This window comes from Pongo abelii, chromosome 5, assembly GCF_028885655.2.
Source record: "Pongo abelii isolate AG06213 chromosome 5, NHGRI_mPonAbe1-v2.0_pri, whole genome shotgun sequence".
Classification (NCBI taxonomy): Eukaryota; Metazoa; Chordata; class Mammalia; order Primates; family Hominidae; genus Pongo; species Pongo abelii.
Window position 1 is genome coordinate 119,147,179 of NC_071990.2, and position 21,495 is coordinate 119,168,673.

The window sequence follows — 21,495 nt, forward strand, 5'->3', positions numbered from 1 at the left end:
TGAAACCTATCCCTGGTGCCAAAAAAGTTGGGGACCGCTGATGTAGATGAAAGAAATTAAGGTAATTTGAAAAAGGATGTTGGAGTAGAGGCTCATTGAATCTAAATTTGGTAAGGATGGTGTTGAGAATTTGAGAGGAAGTCTTGATGAGGTCAGTGGAATGCTAAGGTGAAGGTACTAGACATAGTGGTTAGAGAATATGATTGTTTTTATATCCATGTATCAGAGGGCATTCAGTTTTTGAGATAAGGACCCTGGAAGTGAAAGACGAGTTGAAAGAAAATCACTGGAGCCAAGGAAAACCTCAGTGCTAGGTGACAGAAGTATTATTTTAGGACTGGATCAACACACAGGTGATTAGTAATCCTCACAGGGTCTTCTGACTTTGTTAAAGCTCAGCTCTAACTGAACTTGACATGGGAAAGATTGGCCTTCAGAAAGGTTTCCGGCTTCTACGAAGTTTATCATTAAGTAGAGAACATGGAATGTTTAAGTCTGAGTCCGAAAATAAGAAACTGGAGTTAGGCACAAAATTAGGAGCTCATTTGGGTTTCTAGGTAAACAAAAATAACACAAATATATTTTTGTATACTTACCAGGAATAATCAGTATAAACAGTTTAAAAATAGAGAGTTTAGAAATGCATGAGAAATTATTACTGGGTTGGAGGTAGACTATTCAGCTTTTTAATGTTCTACAATTCGATATTGAAAGATATCCAATATGTGATACTTTATTCCAATTGACTTTAAACAGCCTTGAATAAGCCTAAATGGAAAAGGAAAATCTACTACAACTAACTGAATGAATAAACTCAACCATGTTTAACTTTTGATTTGTAAAGTGAAAAAGAAGTTTACTATCTTCCTATCTTTCCCTACCTTGTTGACAAAGAATATTAGCTAGAAAATAATGGCTTCTTGTTTTTATAATATTCTATCATTTCATGTCTACTTAAAAGACAAGAAAATATTTGTTGAATTGCAGCTAAATTAATCTATTGGGAAATTGAACATTTATCAACGAAGAAAAAGAAGACATCTCTACAGAATGAAAGAATAATTGGCAAATTAATGAACTTGTTTGCAGATTTTCTGTGAAACTTATTTGTTAGCCTAAATAAGAAACTATTCCAGCTCTTGGCATCAACCTCCAATTTTCTCCCTTAGCTGCAAGCTCCTCAGGAAGGTGCCTTGATAACACCAAGAACTCAACAGAAACAAAAATATGTATCAAGGTTACACTTACGTATTTTCCTTTTTTATAATTAAATTTTGTTTTCAAAGTTATATCTACAAATGGCTTAAAGAGTCAGATAATTCTACAAGGTTTGTTACGTAAAACAGTAGTGCTCCTCCTCCTTTTCCACCATTTTCCCCATCACTGGAGGCAATCACTTTGCATTCTCTTAGTTGATTCTTCTAGTGTTTTCTCACTATGAAAGCTGTCGATTTAGCTTTCATTTTTCCTAACTCCAAATATACATATGCATCATTTTGTCCTGTCATCAGTCAAATATAGTTATCTAGATCAAAATTCAGTGTCTATGTTGTTATAGCTCAGCAAACACTATTTAAAGCTTTGACAATTAGTGAACTACTTTTCATCTCCTGCCCAAAAAACTCTTGGTTATCACTAGAGTTAATTATTATCATTTTCTGAAATATTTTTGCTTATCATTAAGTTTAATTGCAAATTCTCTGCCAGATGTCTAAATATACTTCCAGTTTATCAGTTTCTGCAAAAAAACCTGGTGAGATTTTTATAGGGATTGTATGGGATCCGTAGATCAATGACCAGTATTGTCATCTTAATAAAATTATGTTTTCTCATTCATGAACATGGGATGTCTTTCCATTTCATTAGATTCTTTCATTTATTGCAATAATACTTCATGAATTTTTATGTAAAAGTCTGGCACTGCTTTTATTACATTTATTTCTAAGTATCTTATTCTTTTTGATGTTATTGTAAATATAATTATTTAATTTCATTTGCAGATTGTGCATGACTAGAAAAAAATACAATTGATATTTGTATATTGATCTTATATCCTGAGACCTTGCTGCATTTGTCATTAATTCTAAATGGTGTTTTTGTGAATTTCTTAGTATATTATACATAAAAGATCATGTTATCTGTGAAGAGAGATAGGTTTACCTTTTCCTTTTCTTTCTGAATGTCTTTTATTTATTTTTCTTGCTTATTGAACTGGCTATATCCTCCTATCCTTCTACTGTTGAGTAGAAGTGGTGGGAGTAGATATTTTTGACTTGTTTCTGACCTTGAAGGGCATTTAGTCTTTAAATATTAAATATCATTTTCATTGTAAGTTTTTTGTAAATGTTCTTTCAGATCCAAATAATTTTCATCTCTTACAAGTTTTTTGAGATATTTTATCAAGCATGAATGTTGAATTTTGTGAAATGCTCATGAAGATTTTGTTCCTTATTCTATTAATGTGGTATATTACATTAGTTGATTTTCAGATGTTAAATTAACCTTTCATTCCTAGGATAAATCCTACTTGGTCATGGTACGTAATTTTTTTAATATGTTGTTGGAATTCATGCACTAATATTTTGTTAAGGATTTCTGCATCTATATTTATGAATATTGGTCTGCTTTTGTATAGCTCCCAAGTCTAAAATGGTTTTTACATTTTTAACTAGTTAAAAAATAAAAAAAAATTCTTGACATGTGAAAACTATATGAAACTCAAATTTCAGTGTTCATCTTATAGATTATTATTTATAATAAAGTTTTATTGAAACACAGCCACATTCATTTACCTATTGTCTATGGCTACATTCACATGCAACAGCAGAGAAGTTGCAACAGAATAATTATGAGAGAAACTAATGCCTCCAAAGCCAAGAATATTTATTACTTAGCCTTTTACAGAAAATATTTGTTAACCTGTACTATAGATTATCTGTAACCTTTTCCCTGCTTCTTTGCATCTGCAGTAATTTCTGATTAATTGCTTGATATTGTCAATTTACAGTATAGAGATTTTGGATGATGGCATCTTCCTCAAGAGAGCATTAAGTTTTAATCTGGAAGGCAATCAGTTTGTCAGTGGATCACCTTTATCATGTTGAGATTTGGTTTTAGGCTCTGTTAGGGAAGGTCTATTGTTTTGTCTTTAGCCTTAGGGCATAGCCCTTATTACATGGTTCTTATACTTAGGGTATGGCCTTTTCAAGAGTCTCTACAAAAAGTCTAGGGACTCACCAAGTATTCTCTACAATCACTGTGCCTGAACGCCAACCTATATTCCTTTCAGCACCATGCTGCCTCTGAAATCTTTCAGCCCTCTAGCTTCTGAGCAGCTTTCTTTGCTTGATCTCCCAGACTCTTGTGCTGCACATATATAGCATAAAAGTGGGCTCCGAGGGGAATTTTCACACAGTGTTTTTAAGCTCCTTCTTTTAGGTCTCTCCTTTTTGGAACTCTGCCCACCAAATTCCAGTTGCCTTTGCAGCTCTGAATTCCCATCTCTGTCCCTTTTACCCAGTGAGACTGCCACTGTGACTGGGCACTATTTCTCTACACTGTCATCTGGAAATGCCCATAGGGTGAAAGCTGGGATGAACATGGGCTCATCTAATGTGCTTCATTTCTGATGTGTTTCTGTTCCCCAAAGAATCATAGTCTTATATTGACTCCTGTCCAATATTTTATCCAGCTTTTAGAGTTGTTCATATGGGAAAGTTAATTCCAATAACAGCCACTCTATCATGACCAGGTCCAGATCAATTCGTTTTTAAAAATAGTTTTTATGCCAGATATTCTCTCTCTTGCTATATATATTAGAAATTATAAACATTAGAAATTATAAACATGATTTTATATAATACATATCATAAAATAATATAATCATGTTTTATGTTTATAAAATTATAAACAGAAATTTTATGATTTTATATATTATAAAATCATAGATATAATCATGTTTTATATAATATTTATAAAATTATAAATATTAGAAATTATATATATTTATATATTGTAATATATAAAATCATAATTTCTAATGTTTATGTGTTTTGAAAGGTATATACCCTACCCCCATTTTTAAAGATTAGGAAACTGATGCTCAGAAAATCTGAGATAATTGCCTAAAATTAACCCAGTTTGTTAATAGAGCTGGAATTGGAACTGAGATTACTTGGGCTCCAAGTTTCACCTACCTAGCCCTAATAACTCAGTGTATAAATTCCACACAAAAGTCATTACAATTTTACCCACAATTTTCCATCAGTATTTTTATGTATTAAAATATTTAGAAGGAGAGAACATTGAAGTCACTGGCTGAAATAATTGATGTTTGTATAAGGATCTTTCTCCCTTATTCAGATATTTGATAACTGATTGTATGTAAAATAGTAAGCGCTTCTGAGATATCATCATCTATAGAATTTTTTCCTAATATCTTAGGATATTAAGATAATCCTACTCATTTAGAGGAAATTGATACTACTGAATAATTCCTTCACTGAATGTGGCAAACTTCCTGTCAACAGAGACTTACCATGTCACCATGACAAAGACATACCAAACCAGGCTTTTGGACATGGAATACTCTGCAAATAATACTTAGAAATTTTAAACTCATCAAAATGTAGTCTTGACTCTGCAAAATTAGCCCTTACCCACAACTAACAGCACTAGTCTCTAATCCTCCATCTCTCTTAGCAAAAAGGTCAATTATAAACTTACAAACAGTATTCTGGGTTTACCCCAAAGGAATAAGTTTCCAAAATGCAAAACAAAAATATTTCATAAACAGAAACATGGTGTAGAATGTGTGAACAGTCTTTGATATCTGTTGCCTAGTGTCTGTTTCCCTGCTCTGTGCATATTTTCATATCCACTAATACCATTTATAGACTATCTTCATTGATGATGATTGTTCACTGAAGTTCTGTGCTTTAACATGCCAATTATTGTATCCATTTCTTGGATGTAAATTGATTTACACATTCTACTCCTCTGCCAATTCCCTTCTCCACAGATTTTTCACCAGTTTTGCCTGGCCTTCTCTCCCATTCAAGTTCTATTATGTGAATCAAAACCACAAAGCTCTATCATTCTGGAGGCCATCGATTCAGTACTACATGTTGAGAAGATTCAATCTGACTCAGGAGATAAAGAAAAAGATTAAGAGAATGATACAGGGAAAGCATATGGCCACTGGTCATTTGCAGCAGCACAAGCAATTCCAGATAGTTGTTCAGTAATTTGGGGAGGATCATCAGTTACCTCTGGTGCATGACTGTGAAGATTTTTTTCCCAATAACATGCACAGGTGTAGTCTATGCTAAACAGATTAGTCAGTGCCTGGTGACTCTGACACAGGCCAAATTTCACTCTTCCCCACATCAGTGAAAATGTCTTCAAAATGAGAAACACTAAAGAAAGTATAGCTGATAGCCAACTTCTGCTTCCTTAAGGAATTCAACAGAACTAGTCTGTGTCTGAAGAGAAATTCGGGTGATATAATGGTAAGAGAGGCAGAATTTTTTGTGGCATGGAAATTCTGCAATAGCATCATACCACTAATCACAAGGGACAGAGAGGAGGTAAACTGAGAAGTAGGCATGTCCCTGGAACCCACATGCCACCACTGAAAACTACATAGAGATCCTTAGCCTATTGCCTTCATCTCCTTTCCTTTTGGTCAGAGCTCGTGAAGGACTGATTTTGAGGTCAAGGATGGACAAAAGTCTTGCAGCAGGAAAAAGGGAAACAGCCCTTTTCTACATCTTTTATGTTTAATTTCATGCCAGACACACCATTATGACACTTGGACTTTTGACTCCTGTTTACTTACTTCACAAATGTTATCTAGCTACTTAAATATTTTTTTCTTTTAGAGATGGTGTCTTGCTATGTTGCCCAAGCTGGCCTCCACCTCCTGGGTTTAAGCCATCCTCCTGTCTTAGCATTAAGAGTAGCTGGGACTACAGGCACACACCACCACACTTGGTGGTTAGCTACTTACTAAGAAATGAGCATGGAGTACAGAATCAGAAGATAAGAAGGGATCTGATGCTGTATCCCCCAAGAAATGGAGTAACAAAAGCATAAGGCTTGAGTCTGCATTGAGGTCTTATCAACAAGATCGAAATTTTACATCTCTCATCTTGTTCTTCTTTCATCTTGGTTTTCTCCCGTCCTGACTCAGAAGAGATGTAGAGCATTTGGATTGAGTAGTCCCTCTAGAGAAATGACCAGATGTAAATGCAGACATTGAAGTGCAGACACAGCACTGAGTCGTGATGTGCTAAAAACATTCAAAGGGAGGCAAGCCAAATGTGAAGGAAGAGGGCACTGAAGCAACCATTTATTCAAGGCAGACACCTGAAATTACCATAAATGTTATTTTAATAGAGAGACTTCTACCACGATTTGCTGCCAGGTTTAGCTGAAGTGCATCTTATTCATGTCTGCTACATTCGGTGGGTCCACTAAGGGCAAATTTATTGCCACTATCAGAATTTTAATGCCCAAGAGGCTACAAGCCTTGGTCCTGTTTGTAATAATTCTTCAGAGTGTCCTGTGCAAATCTGAGGTGGAAAAATCAGAGAATGAAAGGTTGTTGAGAAAGAACAGGACGACATTTTAATTATAAAAGGGAAAATGTTCCAATTGGGGTTAATTTCTGTAGAAAGAAACCTCAGGGATATTTCAGGTAGCAAGTAGGTTTTACAGAATTGAAATATAGATTGAAGAGATTTTGCAAATACCCGTTTTCTCATATTTTTGATGATTAAAAAAAGACTCCGAATTTTGTTAAAGGAATGGGACCTTGTTAACTGAACAAAGAATCCCATCTTATTTATATCCTTCCATATTCTTTTTCTCCTCTGTTGACATAGTCCATTCCTTTTTTGAGTGTTATTTTCTCCCCAATTCCCTCTCTCAGTGGCAAATCCTATCACTGGTATTTTTAATTTGCTAGTTTCAGAGCATTTGGATTCAGTAGTGGTATCAGCATGCCTTTGTGTGAACAAACTTACCTGTTAAACTTACTCAATTCCCTGCACTGAAGCGAAGAGTTTTTTAAAATGCATATCATTTTTCAAGGCAAGATCCCTATCTAAACAGTCTAAATAAAGGAAAATTTGAAAAATATCTCTCTTTTAAGAATCGGTTATTAATTGGGATCTGGATCAATTGGTATAAGAATGCCCGGGACAGAGAGTCAGTTTCCATTGGTAGAAATATGGTCCAAGACTTCTGTGGCAGATATACAGGACTTTCCCTTTTGGAGTTGGGGGACTATTAAAGGAGCTGTTAGGCTTCCCTACTGGGTGGTTTACCTCATTTAAGTCTTACAACTCCCCTGGGAGAAAGACACGAGTAGTCTTGCTGCACAGAGAAGAATGTCTCAGAATTTAATTGCTTAGTCTCTCTGCGGATAAGTTTCAGATGTGCCACTGAAACTCAAATCTACCTACGTTCCTTTCACAGCACTACATTGCCTCAAATGGAGACGTTTTGAGTTGGTCTGATATGCTTTTTCCAGTTCCCAGAATTGATTCTTTGTGAGAAGTAGTTTTTCCTCCAATTTCCTCCAGGCCAATTATGGCGAGTGTAGTGGGAGCAACATCTAGGATTCTCCGTTTGGGTTTCTAATCCGGGGCCGGCACCTGTCTCGGCGTCCTGCCGCTGTCCCAGGCCGGTGGTGCTGGATTCCGCGGCCCTTGGGCAGAAACGAGGAATCCCCGCCAACTCCACAGGGAGGATTTATTCCCAGCCCCCTTATCCCCCTAAAAAACACCCAAACCAAAACAATCACCACAACCTAGACCGTGGGCCTCTGTGGACTGGGCAGTAGAGGGTCGGGGGCAACAAGACGCCTCGGCAGCGCCCTCTGGCGAGAGGAGCGCGAGCAGGTCCGCCGCCCGCGCCCTGCTCTGCCGCCGCCGCAGCCTCCGCCGCCGCGGCGCCCCCGCCCGGCTCTCCGGGTTCACTCTCGGTCTCTCACTCCGTGAGACACAGACGGTAGCTTTCCGAACGAGCGGGGCACAGGCTGAGGCGGCGCCAGCACAACTGCCGCCGCGCGCCCCGAGGAGACCTGGGCACGAGGAAACAAGGCGAAGCCAGGACTCCTTCCCCCGGGCCGACCGGCAGCTCCGCGCCCCAGCGCGACACGCTTCGCAGCCACTTCGCGGGGCGGGCCAGGACTTGGGGACGCGGCTCGGGAAGAGCCGGGGCGGGCGGCGGCGGCACCGGCGCGAGGGTGCGCGCACTGGGACTGGAGAGGAGTGAGTGGTGGGCTGGGCGGCGGCGGCCGTAGCCGCGGGTGCCTCCCCGCCTCACCGCTTCGCAGGCAGTACCGCCTCCCGGGCCGCGGCCGCCCGGCCGGGTCCTCTGCGCGTTCCCGGGCCCGGAGCCGGCACACGATGCCCCCGGCTGCGTTCTGATCGCCGCCGCGCCTCAACCTCTGCCGCGATGATCCCCCCTGAGCAGCCGCAGCAGCAGCTGCAGCCGCCGCCGCCAGCCCCGCCGAACCATGTGGTGACCACCATCGAGAACCTGCCGGCCGAGGGCAGCGGCGGCGGCGGCGGGAGCCTGTCCGCCTCCTCCCGGGCTGGCGTGCGCCAGAGGATCCGCAAAGTGCTGAACAGGTGAGCGGCGGCGCGGGGCGAGGGCGCGGGGGGCAGGGGCTGCGGGCGCCCGGCTCCGGGTCCCCTCCGTCCCTGGGGCGGCCCACGGGTCCTTTGGGACGGGGTTGCAGCCAGAGGAGACTGAGGAGATCGGGCGACGACGCGCTCCGCGGTCGCAGAGAGGCCGCGGCAGCTTTGTCCCGGCGCAGGGAGCCCTGGAGTGGCGGAGCTGCAGCTGGTCCGAGGCGGGAGTTCGGGGAGAGGCGGGGTTTTTCGTACCTAGCCGCCCTGTCTGTGTGTCTGCACTCACACCCTCCATACGCGTGCCGCCTCACTTCCCTTTCCCTCTCGCACCCCGGCTTTGCGATCGGGGGTCGGGGGGACGCGGGGACCCGGCCAGGGCTGAGGAGGGAGGCGCGGGGCTGCAGAGATGGCGTGGAAGTCCCGGGCCTCGTGCTGTCCCCCGCCCCGCCCCGCCCCGCCCGGGGGCTTCGACCCCTTGCCGGGGGGGATGGGGTCGCAGCGACAGCCTAGCGGGCGGAGGGAACCCACTTCTCCAGCCTGACGCTCCAGTCGCCTCTCGGACTCTTCATGGCTGGGAGCAGCGAAGAGAGGGCTAGAGGCCTGGAACAGACCCAGGCAAAGTGCAAAACATTGCGGGCAGGGTGTGAGCCAGCGGCGCCCAGTTATTCCGAAGCGCCCATGCCGGAGGGGGCGGGTGCCAATCGCCGGCGCCTCCAGTGCTGGAATCTGCGTAGTGGATTCAGGACGTGGACGTTTTAGGATGAGGACCTGGGTTGACGTGAAAATGGGGGTACCTCTGGCACCTCTGACTCAACTGTGATGTGAAAGGGACTTTTTCTACTTAAGTAACTTGAAATGGTTGACGAGCCGACACATTAAAAAATTGTATAGGGAATGGGTTTTGTGTTTTTTTTGTTTGGATGCGTGGGTGCCTTTCGATGCATCTGTAGGGGTAACTGTTCCAGTCGCTCTGTTCATACAGGTTTCTGTGCGGCATTGTGTTGGGTAGCAGAGATTCCCAACGAATTCACACCGAACTGTCTGGGGCTCAAAGCTCTAGTGGGAGTACAAACTATGTACAGAAATAGAATCTTGAGAAATATCCTTATTTTGGGAGTATAGTTTAATTTAGCTATATGAAATCCCGAACCATTCAAGAATCCCTGGTGGAGAATTAATGCGTGTGTTAGTTTATTTGCGGGTGCTTCTGTAGGTTTCCGTTTATTATCAAACAGAAAGAAATTCACTCTGACGGGAGACACGAGTTGGTAATAGAACTAAGTCTTTGATTTGTAGCTGAGAATACCACCTTCCAAAAGATAAAGTAGAATCAATCAAGAAGACTCTGGCTCAGTACATATTATATGGGGTTTGTATTTTTTATGAATACCTGTGAGTTTTTTTTTTGAATTGCAAATACCTTGTCTTGGCTGTTTAAATTTTTAATCACAACATATTTTTAATTATTATTTTTTCTCATCAAACTAGAAAATATTGATGTAATATTTTGCTCAGTTTCTTTTTGCTCAATTATAAGTTATTATTGATTCGACGTAGGTTATTTCTTGGTATGTAATGAATCATAGAGCCCAGAAAAACAAGATCACTGAGGTAGGAGTGAGGGGTATGTTGTCATCATACCTTGGCCAGTAGCTAGACAAGTGGTTTGCAGCAGAGCCATTTATCTGCTTGGTCTCGGTTTCTTCATTGTAAATTATGTTTAATAATACAGTACTTGTCTTACTTCCCTACCATGATTTTGAGAATTAGATAATGCTGAAGAAAACACTTGGAAAAGTATAAAGATCTACATGAATTAATGTATTCAACTCATTTTTTTTTCTAAGGTAAGTCTATGGGATAAACATAGGCAAATGAAGTTGAAGTCATGCTAGTTATGGGTAGAACCTTGTGTTTCTAATGAAACTATCTGTGACATGAGTTGTACTAGTCCCAGTGTATAGAGGAGGAACTTATGTTGGGTTGATGGCATTTCATCTCAGGTGTACAACCATGAATAGAACCCTAGGGTTGTATCCTTTAGACTTAAGCTAAAACAATTATTTATTTATTTGTCTTTCAAAGTTATTCAAACTTTTCAATATAATATTTTGTATTGAGTAACTGGCTTTTCCTTATCCTTAAAGGATAAGAAGAAACTATTTGTTTCAAGAAAGGGCATTTTTAGTAAGGAGACTGAAAAATCTGAGCAGGTTTTAAAATCTCCATGGCGTAATTTATTTAGCATGCTGATGGGCTTGGCTTTTGTGCCATAATTATGTCAATGAGAGCCTTAATAGTGGCTATAGAGTGATTAGGCTCTAGGTAAAAGTAAGAGTATGGGGGAGAGTGAATTTTTGAGATTCTGCAGAGTGCTTGGATGTGGCTCCCCTCTGGTTTGAACCCTCATGATGTGTTGGACTAGTCAGTAATGGATATCAGGCAGGCCCATTGGGGCCTAATCATGAGCATCTTTGTCAATTTTCTAAGAACTCACGATCTGCTTACTTTCTCCTTTTTTTGCTTTCTTCTTTTCCTCTTCCTCCTTCCTGAATACTTCACCCACATTGCCCTGTCCACTCATTGTCTTCATTTGTCTCCTTTCCTCTACCCTTGGCATGCAGCAACTTAGCTCTTAGCAGAAAGTGGTTCCAGATCGGGAAGCTAGGAGCCAATACAAAAAATATCCCTCCAACTTTTGACATGCAGATATATGGTTAGCAGCATTCTATTGCTGTGGGCTGGTAGGGCTAGTCTCTTCAGTGACTGAAATGGGGGCTGTACCACTGTCAGTTCCTAGCATCCCACTGGGCCAAAGGGGTAATGCTGAGACACAGAGTGGTGCAATGGGACAAGAAATATTAGACTGTGAGCAAGGCAAGCCTGGCGAATTGCCTGCCATTGGTCACAGTCTACAGGAACAGCTATCTGACAACCCAGAGGAAGAATTGCAAACACATACACTATCTATATTCTGTCTACCCAGGGAGAGTTAAAGAGAGAATTGCTCATCAATAATTAATTAAAGGTACTTCTTGCTCTCAAGAAGCTTAGAATGAAATATAGTGTTATCTTAATAAAATCTGCCTTACATTATTCAGCATCATTTTATTTCCATAGTATACTCCATAGCCTCTCCCCTTACTCTAAAGGCCTGTCGAGTTGGATTGCTGCATTTTGTACACAACAATTGGGGTGTCTCATTGGTTGACCACTCCCTTTCTGTGAAACAGTTAGATTAGAATGTAATTATATTCAAGACTTGGTGAAAGAGGAGGCACTAGATAATTTTTAAAAATAATTAATGGGACATCATATTTTTTCCCCGGTATACTCAAAATTGTTTTGGCAAAAGGATGCAAGAAATATAAGACAATTTAAATGCTGGAATAATTACTACTCCTTTAATATTCAAAGTTGTGAAACAATCAATGTATTGATTCAAACAAGGAAAAAATACAGCAAAGTCTTCACATTTCCCTCCCCTCCCCTCCCCTCCCCTCCCTCCCCTCCCCTCCCCTCCCCTCCCTCCCCTCCCCTCCCCTCCCTCCCTCCCTCCCTCCCTTCCTTCCTTCCTTCCTTCCTTCCTTCCTTCCTTCCTTCCTTCTGGCAGGATCTTGGTCTGTTGCCCAGGCTGGAGTGCAGTGGCATGATCACAACTTATTGCAACCTTGACTTCCTGGGCTCAAGTGATTCTCCCACCTCAGCCTCCCAAGTAGCTGGGAATACAGGTGCACACCACCATGCTTAGCTATTTTTTTAAAATTTTTAAATTTTTAGTAGAATCGAGGTCTCGTTCTGTTTCCCAGGCTGGCCTCAAACTCCAGGCCTCAAGTCACCCTCCCACCTTGGCCTTCCAAAGTGCCGGAATTGCAGGCATGAGTCACTGTGCCTGGCCTTCCCTTATTTCTTAGCATGGTATAGTATATATTACCCTGCCACAGGCAATCAGAAAATGACGAAAAGAAAGTACTTCAAGGGCAACAGTTGATGACCCTCTCAAAGAAACTGCTGATCAGGTAGATTTCTTAGATACATGCAGGAGTAGCTACTGACCTACATATTAAAGTGCCTGAAGATTTTCTACTCTAAATGATTTCTTAATGAAATGTTTTTGAGAAATGAGTGATAGCTTGTTTTGTGTTTTGCATATGTGTGCTTTTATTTATCTTTTCCCACATGAGTATTATTTTCAGTTGTTAACAGAAATATCCGTGAATTTCTAGTTTTGATACACTTTCTTCCCATTAAGACATACAGTGGGTTGTCTCAAATTATAACGGGGTTTCTGCCTCTTTGAGTCTTATGGTGGGAATGTTTAATCATTAGAATGGAATCACTACTGATTCTGACTCATCCATTCATTTGATTTAGAATGAACTGATTTCCAACTTATATTTAGATTTATTTTCTGTAGATTTATTTTCAAATTTCTGAAAGCTTTTTGAATATAAACCAAAGAGCACTAAGGATATACATAGAAGAGTTTGAAGCAAGCCTACATAAAATCAATGTCCAAGTAGGAAACTTACCATGTAAAATGGGACAATATATGTACATAGCCTTTCTGAGTCATTAAATAAGGTGGACAGATCATCATGAAACAATGGATATGACTGAACTCTAGGTATTCCATACAGTTGGTGGAAACATATAATTTAGATGATCGTTTCTGATCAAGTGAGAAGGCTTTTGTTAGGAAATTAATGGTGAGACTCTTCCTCAAGCTGCTCCTTCTAAAACATGTCAAAATGAAAAGAGGAAGATCAGCTAGTAATGAGGTTGATTGATATAAAATATTCCAAGTGGAACTGGGTGGTGTGATTAAAAACAGACTTTTCTAAGATCAATAGTAAATAAAGGATGTCTGAAGGGTGCATTTGTTTTTAACTAAAAGGACAAAATTATAAAAATAAATGATTATACCAGTATACTCGTATTTATGCCCAGTGCTTGGATAAACTAATGTTCACATTAAAGGAATATTTGGATTACTTCAGATAAAGTTGATGCATTTTCAGGTAATTAACGTGTATTAAAATGTACTTGTCTTTGTGTGATTTTCTTTGAACTTCTACTTTCTCAAAATCCTTCAGTGTCTTAGGGGCATCCTAACTGATGTCTGTTTTCACTGTACACATCTATAGATGTAGAAGGTATAGGCAATTGAGCTGCTGCTCATATCGCTTATATAGCTCTAAAGTTACTTAATGCAAGAGATGTTTTATTATTTAGTTGCCATTTCTCATAAAAATAATATGCAGCATGTGAAAGTACCACCACCAGATTTTAGTTTAGCTTGCTTGTTCATTTGCGTTCAGGCCAATGAGCATGCCCTGTACATTGTTCAGACACATTAATTCTTGATTATGCTTCTCAAGAAGTATGCTTAGGAAGACAAACTTCCGTAGATGTATGGAAAAAACTTATGAATTTTGGGCATATTTCTTAATGGTAACATGAACATATACAGGTCTATATTCATTTATTCTTAAGCAGTAACTGTGTGCTGAGCCTTCTTGTGTAAGACACACATGTGACGAAACATTATTCTTGGGCCAAAACCTCAAAACCTAACTGGGAAACTTGACATGTGTATCACTATTTAGAATGAATGTTGTAATTCATAATCTGAATTGTTACACATAATGCCTAAATAGATGCTTCCAAATGTCTAGATATTGGAATAATGTAAATGAGCTGTTCAATATGCAATGCGTATTAACCTTGTTCTGACATTTTGGAATTATACAGGGAATCCTTGAATGTACAATAGTTAAGAAGGAATTTCACAAGAAATGTCAAAGAAAACAGTAACAATAAATATTCTTTAGGAAGTATTTTCTTAGAAAAAATGTTAGTGGCAACTCAGTTAGTGGCAACATGAGTATAATTTTTTGAATTATATTATAATTTAAGTTTTAAAAATATTGTTTCAGCCAGGGGCAGTGGCTCACAACTGTAATCCCAGCATTTGGGAGGCCAAGGTGGGAGGATCACCTGAGGTCAGGAGTGTGAGACCAACCTGGCCAACATGGCGAAACCCCATCTCTACTAAAAATACAAAAATTATCTGTGCATGGTGGTATGCGCCTATAGTCCCAGCTACTCGGGAGGCTGAGGCACGAGAACCACTTGCACCCAGGAGGCAGATGTTGCAGTGAGCCAAGATCACGCCACTGCATTCCAGCCTGGGCAACAGAGTGAAACTCCATCTCAAAAAAATCCCCCCCAAAACAAAAACAAAAGAATCCTATCTATCTATCTATCTATCTATCTATCTATCTATCTATCTATCCATCCATCCATCTATCTATCTATCTATCTATCTATCTATCTATCTATCTATCTATCTATATCTATCTATCTATCCATCCATCCATCCATCCATCCATCCATCCATCCATCCATCCATCTATCCTATCTATCTATCTATCTATCTATCTATCTATCTATCTATCTACACACATATATATACACACACACGTGTATGTGTGTGTATATATATATAGAGAGAGAGTTTCTATTGAATTTAAATTCTAAACTTTGTCTCAAGAATATTTACTATGTGACTCTCTGAGGATTAAAAAAAAAAGCCGTTAAATATAGTTTTGCAAGTTCCGAGATTATAAGCCACCAATTCCTAATACATTCCATTTAAAAAAAATAATTAGAGAAACCTACTATAACTGAACAAACACTGAATAGATTTTTAAAACCAAATCATACTAATTATATACAGATTTAGAGTGACAGGGCTACAATTTGTGATCATATCTGACTCTGAGAAAGCACAAAGCACTCTCGTCTGTTGTATAAGATAGATCTCCTTCTCACATTCATTGATTCATTCATGCAGGGAGAATTTTATTCAATGAGTGTTTATTGAGTGACTATTATATGTTGGGCACTGCTGGATCACAATGGCTGGTATGGCCTCTGGGTGCCATTGGTGGAGTTTCTGCTATTACCCTTTCAATATAACCCATCAAGGGGGCAATTTAAATAAAATAGAAATAAAGATAACATATACCTCTCAAAATGCTATAGTTTCAAAAATGATGTTTTCAAGCTGATCTGACAAAAAGTCCCCATAAATTAGTTGTTTCACTTTTAGGAAAACTGCCCAGGTAGAAGACTGAAACATAATAAAATTATTCAATGTCTACATAGATTCAAGAAGCAGACCTTTTTTGATGAATACCATTGAGTTTGTTTCACTTAGGGCTTAAAAAATATTAAAAAAAAAGAGGAGCAGCTATTAATGTTCATCCAACTTCAGAATGTTAGAAGGAAAAGGAGAACAGATTTGAATCCCATTCTTCTGTTCAGGGTGAACCTATCAAGGTCCTTGCCATATAACTCAAGAAAACAGAGTTTTCTGAAAATATTAATGTGCTGACAGTGCATAGGCAACTTTGTGGGACTTGGGGACATGTTTGTGCATTGCAGACGGAGAGATTTAAAATATGCAAGAGCATATTTTATATATGGATTTTTATATATAATTTGATACAACCTAATTAGAGTGTTTGAGATGTTTGGGTTAAAATTAGCATTTAGACAATGACTCAAGTTCTCAGATTTTACCTTATAAGGCATATACTTTATATTATAAAACATTACATTGTATGTTTTTCTTCTAATAACAAAGATTAGTATTCTTATCCTTTTCTAGAGAAGGAAACAAATTTATGTGGTGATACAGCTAAGTGCTTTTGTAAAACCACAGAGGAGGGAGAGAGCATGCTAGGCTGGGGAAAGGTCAGGAGGGATCAAGGATGGCATTTGTCCTTGGCAATGAAAGATGGGTAGGAAAGGAATATGTGCAGGCAGAGGGAGGTGAGACAGGATGAGCCATTCATGGAAGTAAGAGACTGGGGAAGAATTAAGTGTCCAGTTTGACAATATTATAGGATGCATCAATATAAAGGGAAGAAGAAGGAATTAAGGCTAGATTTGTAGGATGGGATCAGATAACGGAAAGTCTTAGGTGCTCTAATAAGCAGTTAGACTTATTAAGTTATTTTAGGTTATTGAGTAGAGAAATGACATGATCAGAGATGTGCCCAAATATGATACTCTGGGGGAAAATCTATAGGACAAAAGGAGAAGGAAAAGACCAGAGTTTAGGGATCAGTTAGGAGGCTACTGCAGTCATTTAGAGGGGAAGAAATGTGAGTCTAAGTGGGGTGGAGGCAGCCAGAATGGAGAGGGAAGTGCTCTGATTTGAACAGAATCTGGACCAGGTCAGCTAAAAGAAGATTTGATTATTTTTGAGAAGGCACTCAGCAGTGCCTGCCAAATAATGGGTATTTAATACTTGTTTGTTGAAAGGTTATTGAAAGCCACTACAGGAAAGAGATCTGCTCTCCCGGGCCTAGGGTGCTGAGTGAGCTAGAGAGGCTGCTGGGAGGACAGCAGCTAGCTATTCAGACCATGGGCTATGGACGCCTGCCGGACTACAGACTGTGTGGCCAGACTGTGATGAGAACAGAAATTGGGAGTAAGCATTTAGAAATAACTGTAGCAGTTTGAGAGAGCACTTTTATATTTTTTGTCCTAATATTTAAGAATCAGGTCTTGTATTTTGGTTTTTGTTTTTTTCCATTTCATTTTTTCTCATAATTGATTTTTATTGTATTTCACAAAAGTATTGTCTTCTATGAATTGTTAAAAAATGGATATTTTATGACAGAATGTTTGAGAAGCACTGGTGCCAGCCAGATATCCAAGTGGAAGTAAGAGTGAATTTGGATTCTGGGAGTGCATCTAATCATGGATGGGGGGAGCGGTTCCTCTTTGTGGGGGCATCAGATTGGTACTAGTCATGACCCTGAAAATCTGTACCCATAAGGTGATGATGTGGAAGCGGTAGAGTAAGGCTGACAATAGCTACAAGTATCAAGGCCCCAGCCAAATGGCCTGGTCTTCAGCTGGGGCACCTTGCCTGAAAGGGATGCCCTGGAATGTGAGGCAGGGAAACTATTTAGAAGTGAGGAGTACAGGATAGCAGCCCGGGTCTGTAGAATGGGCAGTAAGTGGAGAGTAAGACTTTTCAGAGATCACTCAATTAAGGAGGTCACATTCTCTGTTTGGGTGACAGGAAGGTGGGTCAGGGTTACCTGGGGTCCCAACGTGAGTGGCCAGACCACTGATACAGCTTCATCTCAAGCTCTGAGGAGCACAGACCAGGAGCCCCTCAGCCGTTTAACAAAGAATTACTGAGTCAGGTGAGAGGCACAATCTAGCTGTTAGGGATACTTCAGGAAACAAAACAGAAAAGACCTCCACTCTCATGGAGACTACATTCTACAAGAGAGGCAGGCAATAAAAACATGAAAAAGATATCCAACAGTGGCAAATAATATGCAGAGAATCAAAGTGGGGTGATGTGACAGAGAGGGAATAGGTGGTACTTCAATTTGGCTGGTCGGGCCTCTCTCTCTCTCTCTGATGACACTGAAGCTAAGATTAGAATGGCCAAAAGGAAATGGCCATTGGAGGGTCTGGAGGAAAGTCATTCCAGGCAGAGATGCTAAGATGAAACCAGTCTTCATAATGATGTGAAAGAAAGGGAGGCTGGAGAGCAGGAAACAGGAGAGCGTAAGTGAGGAGGTCAGAGAGGGAGGCAGGTGTCAGTTCTAAGTGGGCTGGGGAACAAGTGGAAGATTTTAAGCAGAGGAGTTGTCTGGCTAATGTTTTGAAAAGATCACTCTGGCTGCTGTTGGAGATTGGATTGCAGGAGAAGTACATAGCTACTAGATGAAAGAGATATTGGAAGCTGGCTGGCCTGTAGCAACAGAAGTGGAGACAAGCGGTTGTGATCTGGAGTGGTTTGCACTGGGAGGTGGAGTACATAGGACTGGATGAGTGATTTGACAGGGCAGCTGAGGGAGAGGAATAAAGAAACATTTCCAGTTTTTTGGGCTTGAGCAATTGGGTGAGCGATGGTGCCATTTTCTAAGGTGGGAAAGACTGGGAGAGGAACATGTTTGTTGGTAGGAATTAAAGAGTTTACTTTGGTAAGTAAAGTTAGAGATGTGTAGTGGAAAGGTCAAAAGAAAGCTGGAGTGTGGAATTCTGGGGAGAAGTCAGAGCTTGGAATTTGGATTTGGGGATCATGAGTCCTGGATGCATATATAGATAGAGAGAAAGAGGGGTACCAAGAACAATTTGGGGGGCACACTAACCCTCAGAGTCAAACACAGAAGGACTCAGCAAAGGAACTGGAGAAGGAAGGATCTGAAGTAGGAAGGAAACCAGGAGAGTGTGGTGTCCAGGAGCCAAGAGAAGGAGATGTTTCCAGAAGGAGGCAATAAGCAGTCCACTGTGCTGAGAGTAATTGAGGAAAGGACAGATAAATGACCAGTGGCTTGGCAACACAGGGAACCCTGGGGCTGTGACAACCACAGGGTCAGAGTAGTGGTGCAGATGGAAACGTGGATGCAATGGTTTGGGAGGGAATGTGAGGTGGAGGTGTTCAGAATATGACTTTTGAGAAATTATGTCCTAATGAGGAATAGAGTGTAGGGAGAGTCTTTTAATGGGAAGGATAATACAACAGGTCTGTGTGCTGATGGGAATGCTGTAGTGAAGAGGGAAAAATTGCAGGAAGGAGTGAGATAAAGGAAGGAGGGAACGTTGAGAAGGCTCAGATGGTGGAATTCAAAGCATGGTGGGGAGGAGCTAGTCTTTGAGAGGACTAGGACACCGTCCATAGTACAGAGGAGACGCTGAGAATGGGGGTGTAAATGAAGGTAATTTGGTAGATTTCATGATTTCGTGGTGGGAATCATAGGCAGTTCCTCTCTGGTGGCTTCTTTTTCTCTGTGAACTCTGAGGCAAGGATATCAATAGTGAACAAAGATGCTAGTTGTTGGGGGAGGTGTGTAGGATGTTTGTACAAAGAGAAGTGGGAAACAGTCATTTCGAAGAGTAAGAAAGGAAATATACTAAAGAAGTGTTATGTGTAAATTTGACATCTGTGGTGGGGATTCAGTAGGGGGTGTGATGAGCAGAAAGAAGCTACTGCTGTTTACAATCTGCGGCCTTGGAAAAGATGAACTCAGATCTGTGCCCAAGAAGCCAGAACCATCATCTTATAAGTGAGGATAGTGGGGCGGTGCATATTTGAGGGGGCTCAGTAGGAGTTGGGTCCTGATTGTACTGGGGAGTGGGGTATGAGAGAGAGAGAAGAGGGAATTAAGATAATTTTAAAATAATTTTTTTAAGAGACAGAGTTTCACACCATCACCCAGGCTGGAGTGCAGTGGTGTGATCATAGCTCACTGCAGCCTCAAACTCCTGGGTTCAAGTGATCTTCCTGCCTCAGCCTCCCGAGTAGCTAAGACTACAGATGTGCACCACCATGCTGGGCTAATTTTTAATTTTTTTTTGTAGAGATGTTGGTCTTGCTATGTTCCCCAGGCTGGTCTTGAACTGGGTTCACGTGATGTTCCCACCTTGGACTCCCAGAGTGTTGGAATTACAGCCATGAGCCATCACACCTGGTGACGAGATGTGATTTAGCAATCACTTCAAGGTTTTGTGCCTGGTCCACTGGAGTGATGGTGTCCCCTTTAGCCTGTGTCGTATGTTTTGTTTCAGGAAAACAGCTTAACTTTTGGGGGTTTCAATTCTCTCATTTGTAAACTGGTTAAAATAATCCTAGCTTTTCATTTCCCATTGGATGTTTGGGAATTTTACATGTAATAACATCTGGGAGAGGGCTTGGAAAGCTGCCAAGCACCATGTAATTGTTATCCTGGTCCCAAAATTAAAAGGAGAGCCTGGGTTTTCGCGGCTTTGCGCTGTCATCTGGCCTGTGATAAATGCTGACTGGCTTCCTCGGCTCGCAGTGACTTTGATGCACAGTCCCCACTCTGGCCCTGTCGTTTTTGTCATGAGCCTTGTCAGTCAGAGTCTGAAGTGAAACCCACCGATCTATGAACTAGGGCACTAGGCTGTTTACTTCAATGTGTTCGTGTTTGTTTATATATATGTGTGCATATAAAGTATAAATATATATAACAGAAAGTAAAAATGTATATATATTTAATGAAAGTATAAATATATGTATTTATGGAAAGTATATAGCAAGCCTCCTCTTGGGAAGGCGATTTCAGCACTGGCATATGTTCTGCTGTCTAATTGTGCCTCTCAACCCAGGAGCTCCGCGGTACCTGTGGTTCCTGAAAGAGAGTTTGACAGGCTTCAGGAAAGGGTTAGTGCCTCTTGAACTGGGGAGATTACAAAACGAGCGTGGGCCTAAAAGGCTCCACAGAGGCAGGCAGCGGGATGGACAGAGAGGCTCAGAGGGAAGGGACAGAGCCTCTTTAATGTGCTAATGAGGGGAAGCCCAGATGCCAGCGGGCTCAGTGGAGCTCTTTGTGACGCCGGGTTCCCGGGGCTGGCTGGAGTCTCTGTCCCTATCTGGATCCTGCTGCAGGCCGGGGAAACACTGCGCTCTTAGAGAGGGGCCCTGTCCTCCACAGATAGCCCCGCAGACCCTCGGAACGCGGGTGGACGGGGAGGGCGTGCGCGAGCCTCGGGGCTGGGTGGTGGCTGGAAAAGAGAGAGCCAGGAGGCGGGGGAAGGGCGCTCGGACTACAGAGGACCGGACGGGGGCTAGTGTTCCGCGGGGTGTGTGGAGTAAGAGCTGGGAAGGACCTTTGTAGCTTCTCGAAATTAACCGTTTTTCCTCCACAACTGCCAGCTCGGCGAATGGCCTTCAAGCCCATCCAACAGGAGATAATCTGTCCTTGGAACTAGTGCAAGTCAGTTTTTAACTACTTGCGGAGAAAGTCTGAAACGTCACAACCAACCAAACAAAAACGACCACTACCCA

The 21,495-nt window shown here is 41.3% G+C and overlaps 1 protein-coding gene across 2 annotated transcripts in view; it reads left to right on the top strand.

The window, feature by feature from the left end:
* Positions 1 to 7,934: 7,934 nt before the first annotated feature.
* The window catches only part of SLC35F1 (solute carrier family 35 member F1), a 415,003-nt gene continuing 401,442 nt past the window's right edge, over positions 7,935 to 21,495 (top strand). Inside the window, exon 1 of one of the 2 annotated variants that reach the window (XM_054558780.2) lies at positions 7,935 to 8,642. In XM_054558780.2, the coding sequence (XP_054414755.1) occupies positions 8,467 to 8,642 (176 nt within the window). In that variant the 5' untranslated portion in view covers positions 7,935 to 8,466. The remainder of the gene's footprint in view (positions 8,643 to 21,495) is intronic. The other variant, XM_024249202.3, reaches the window with a different exon arrangement.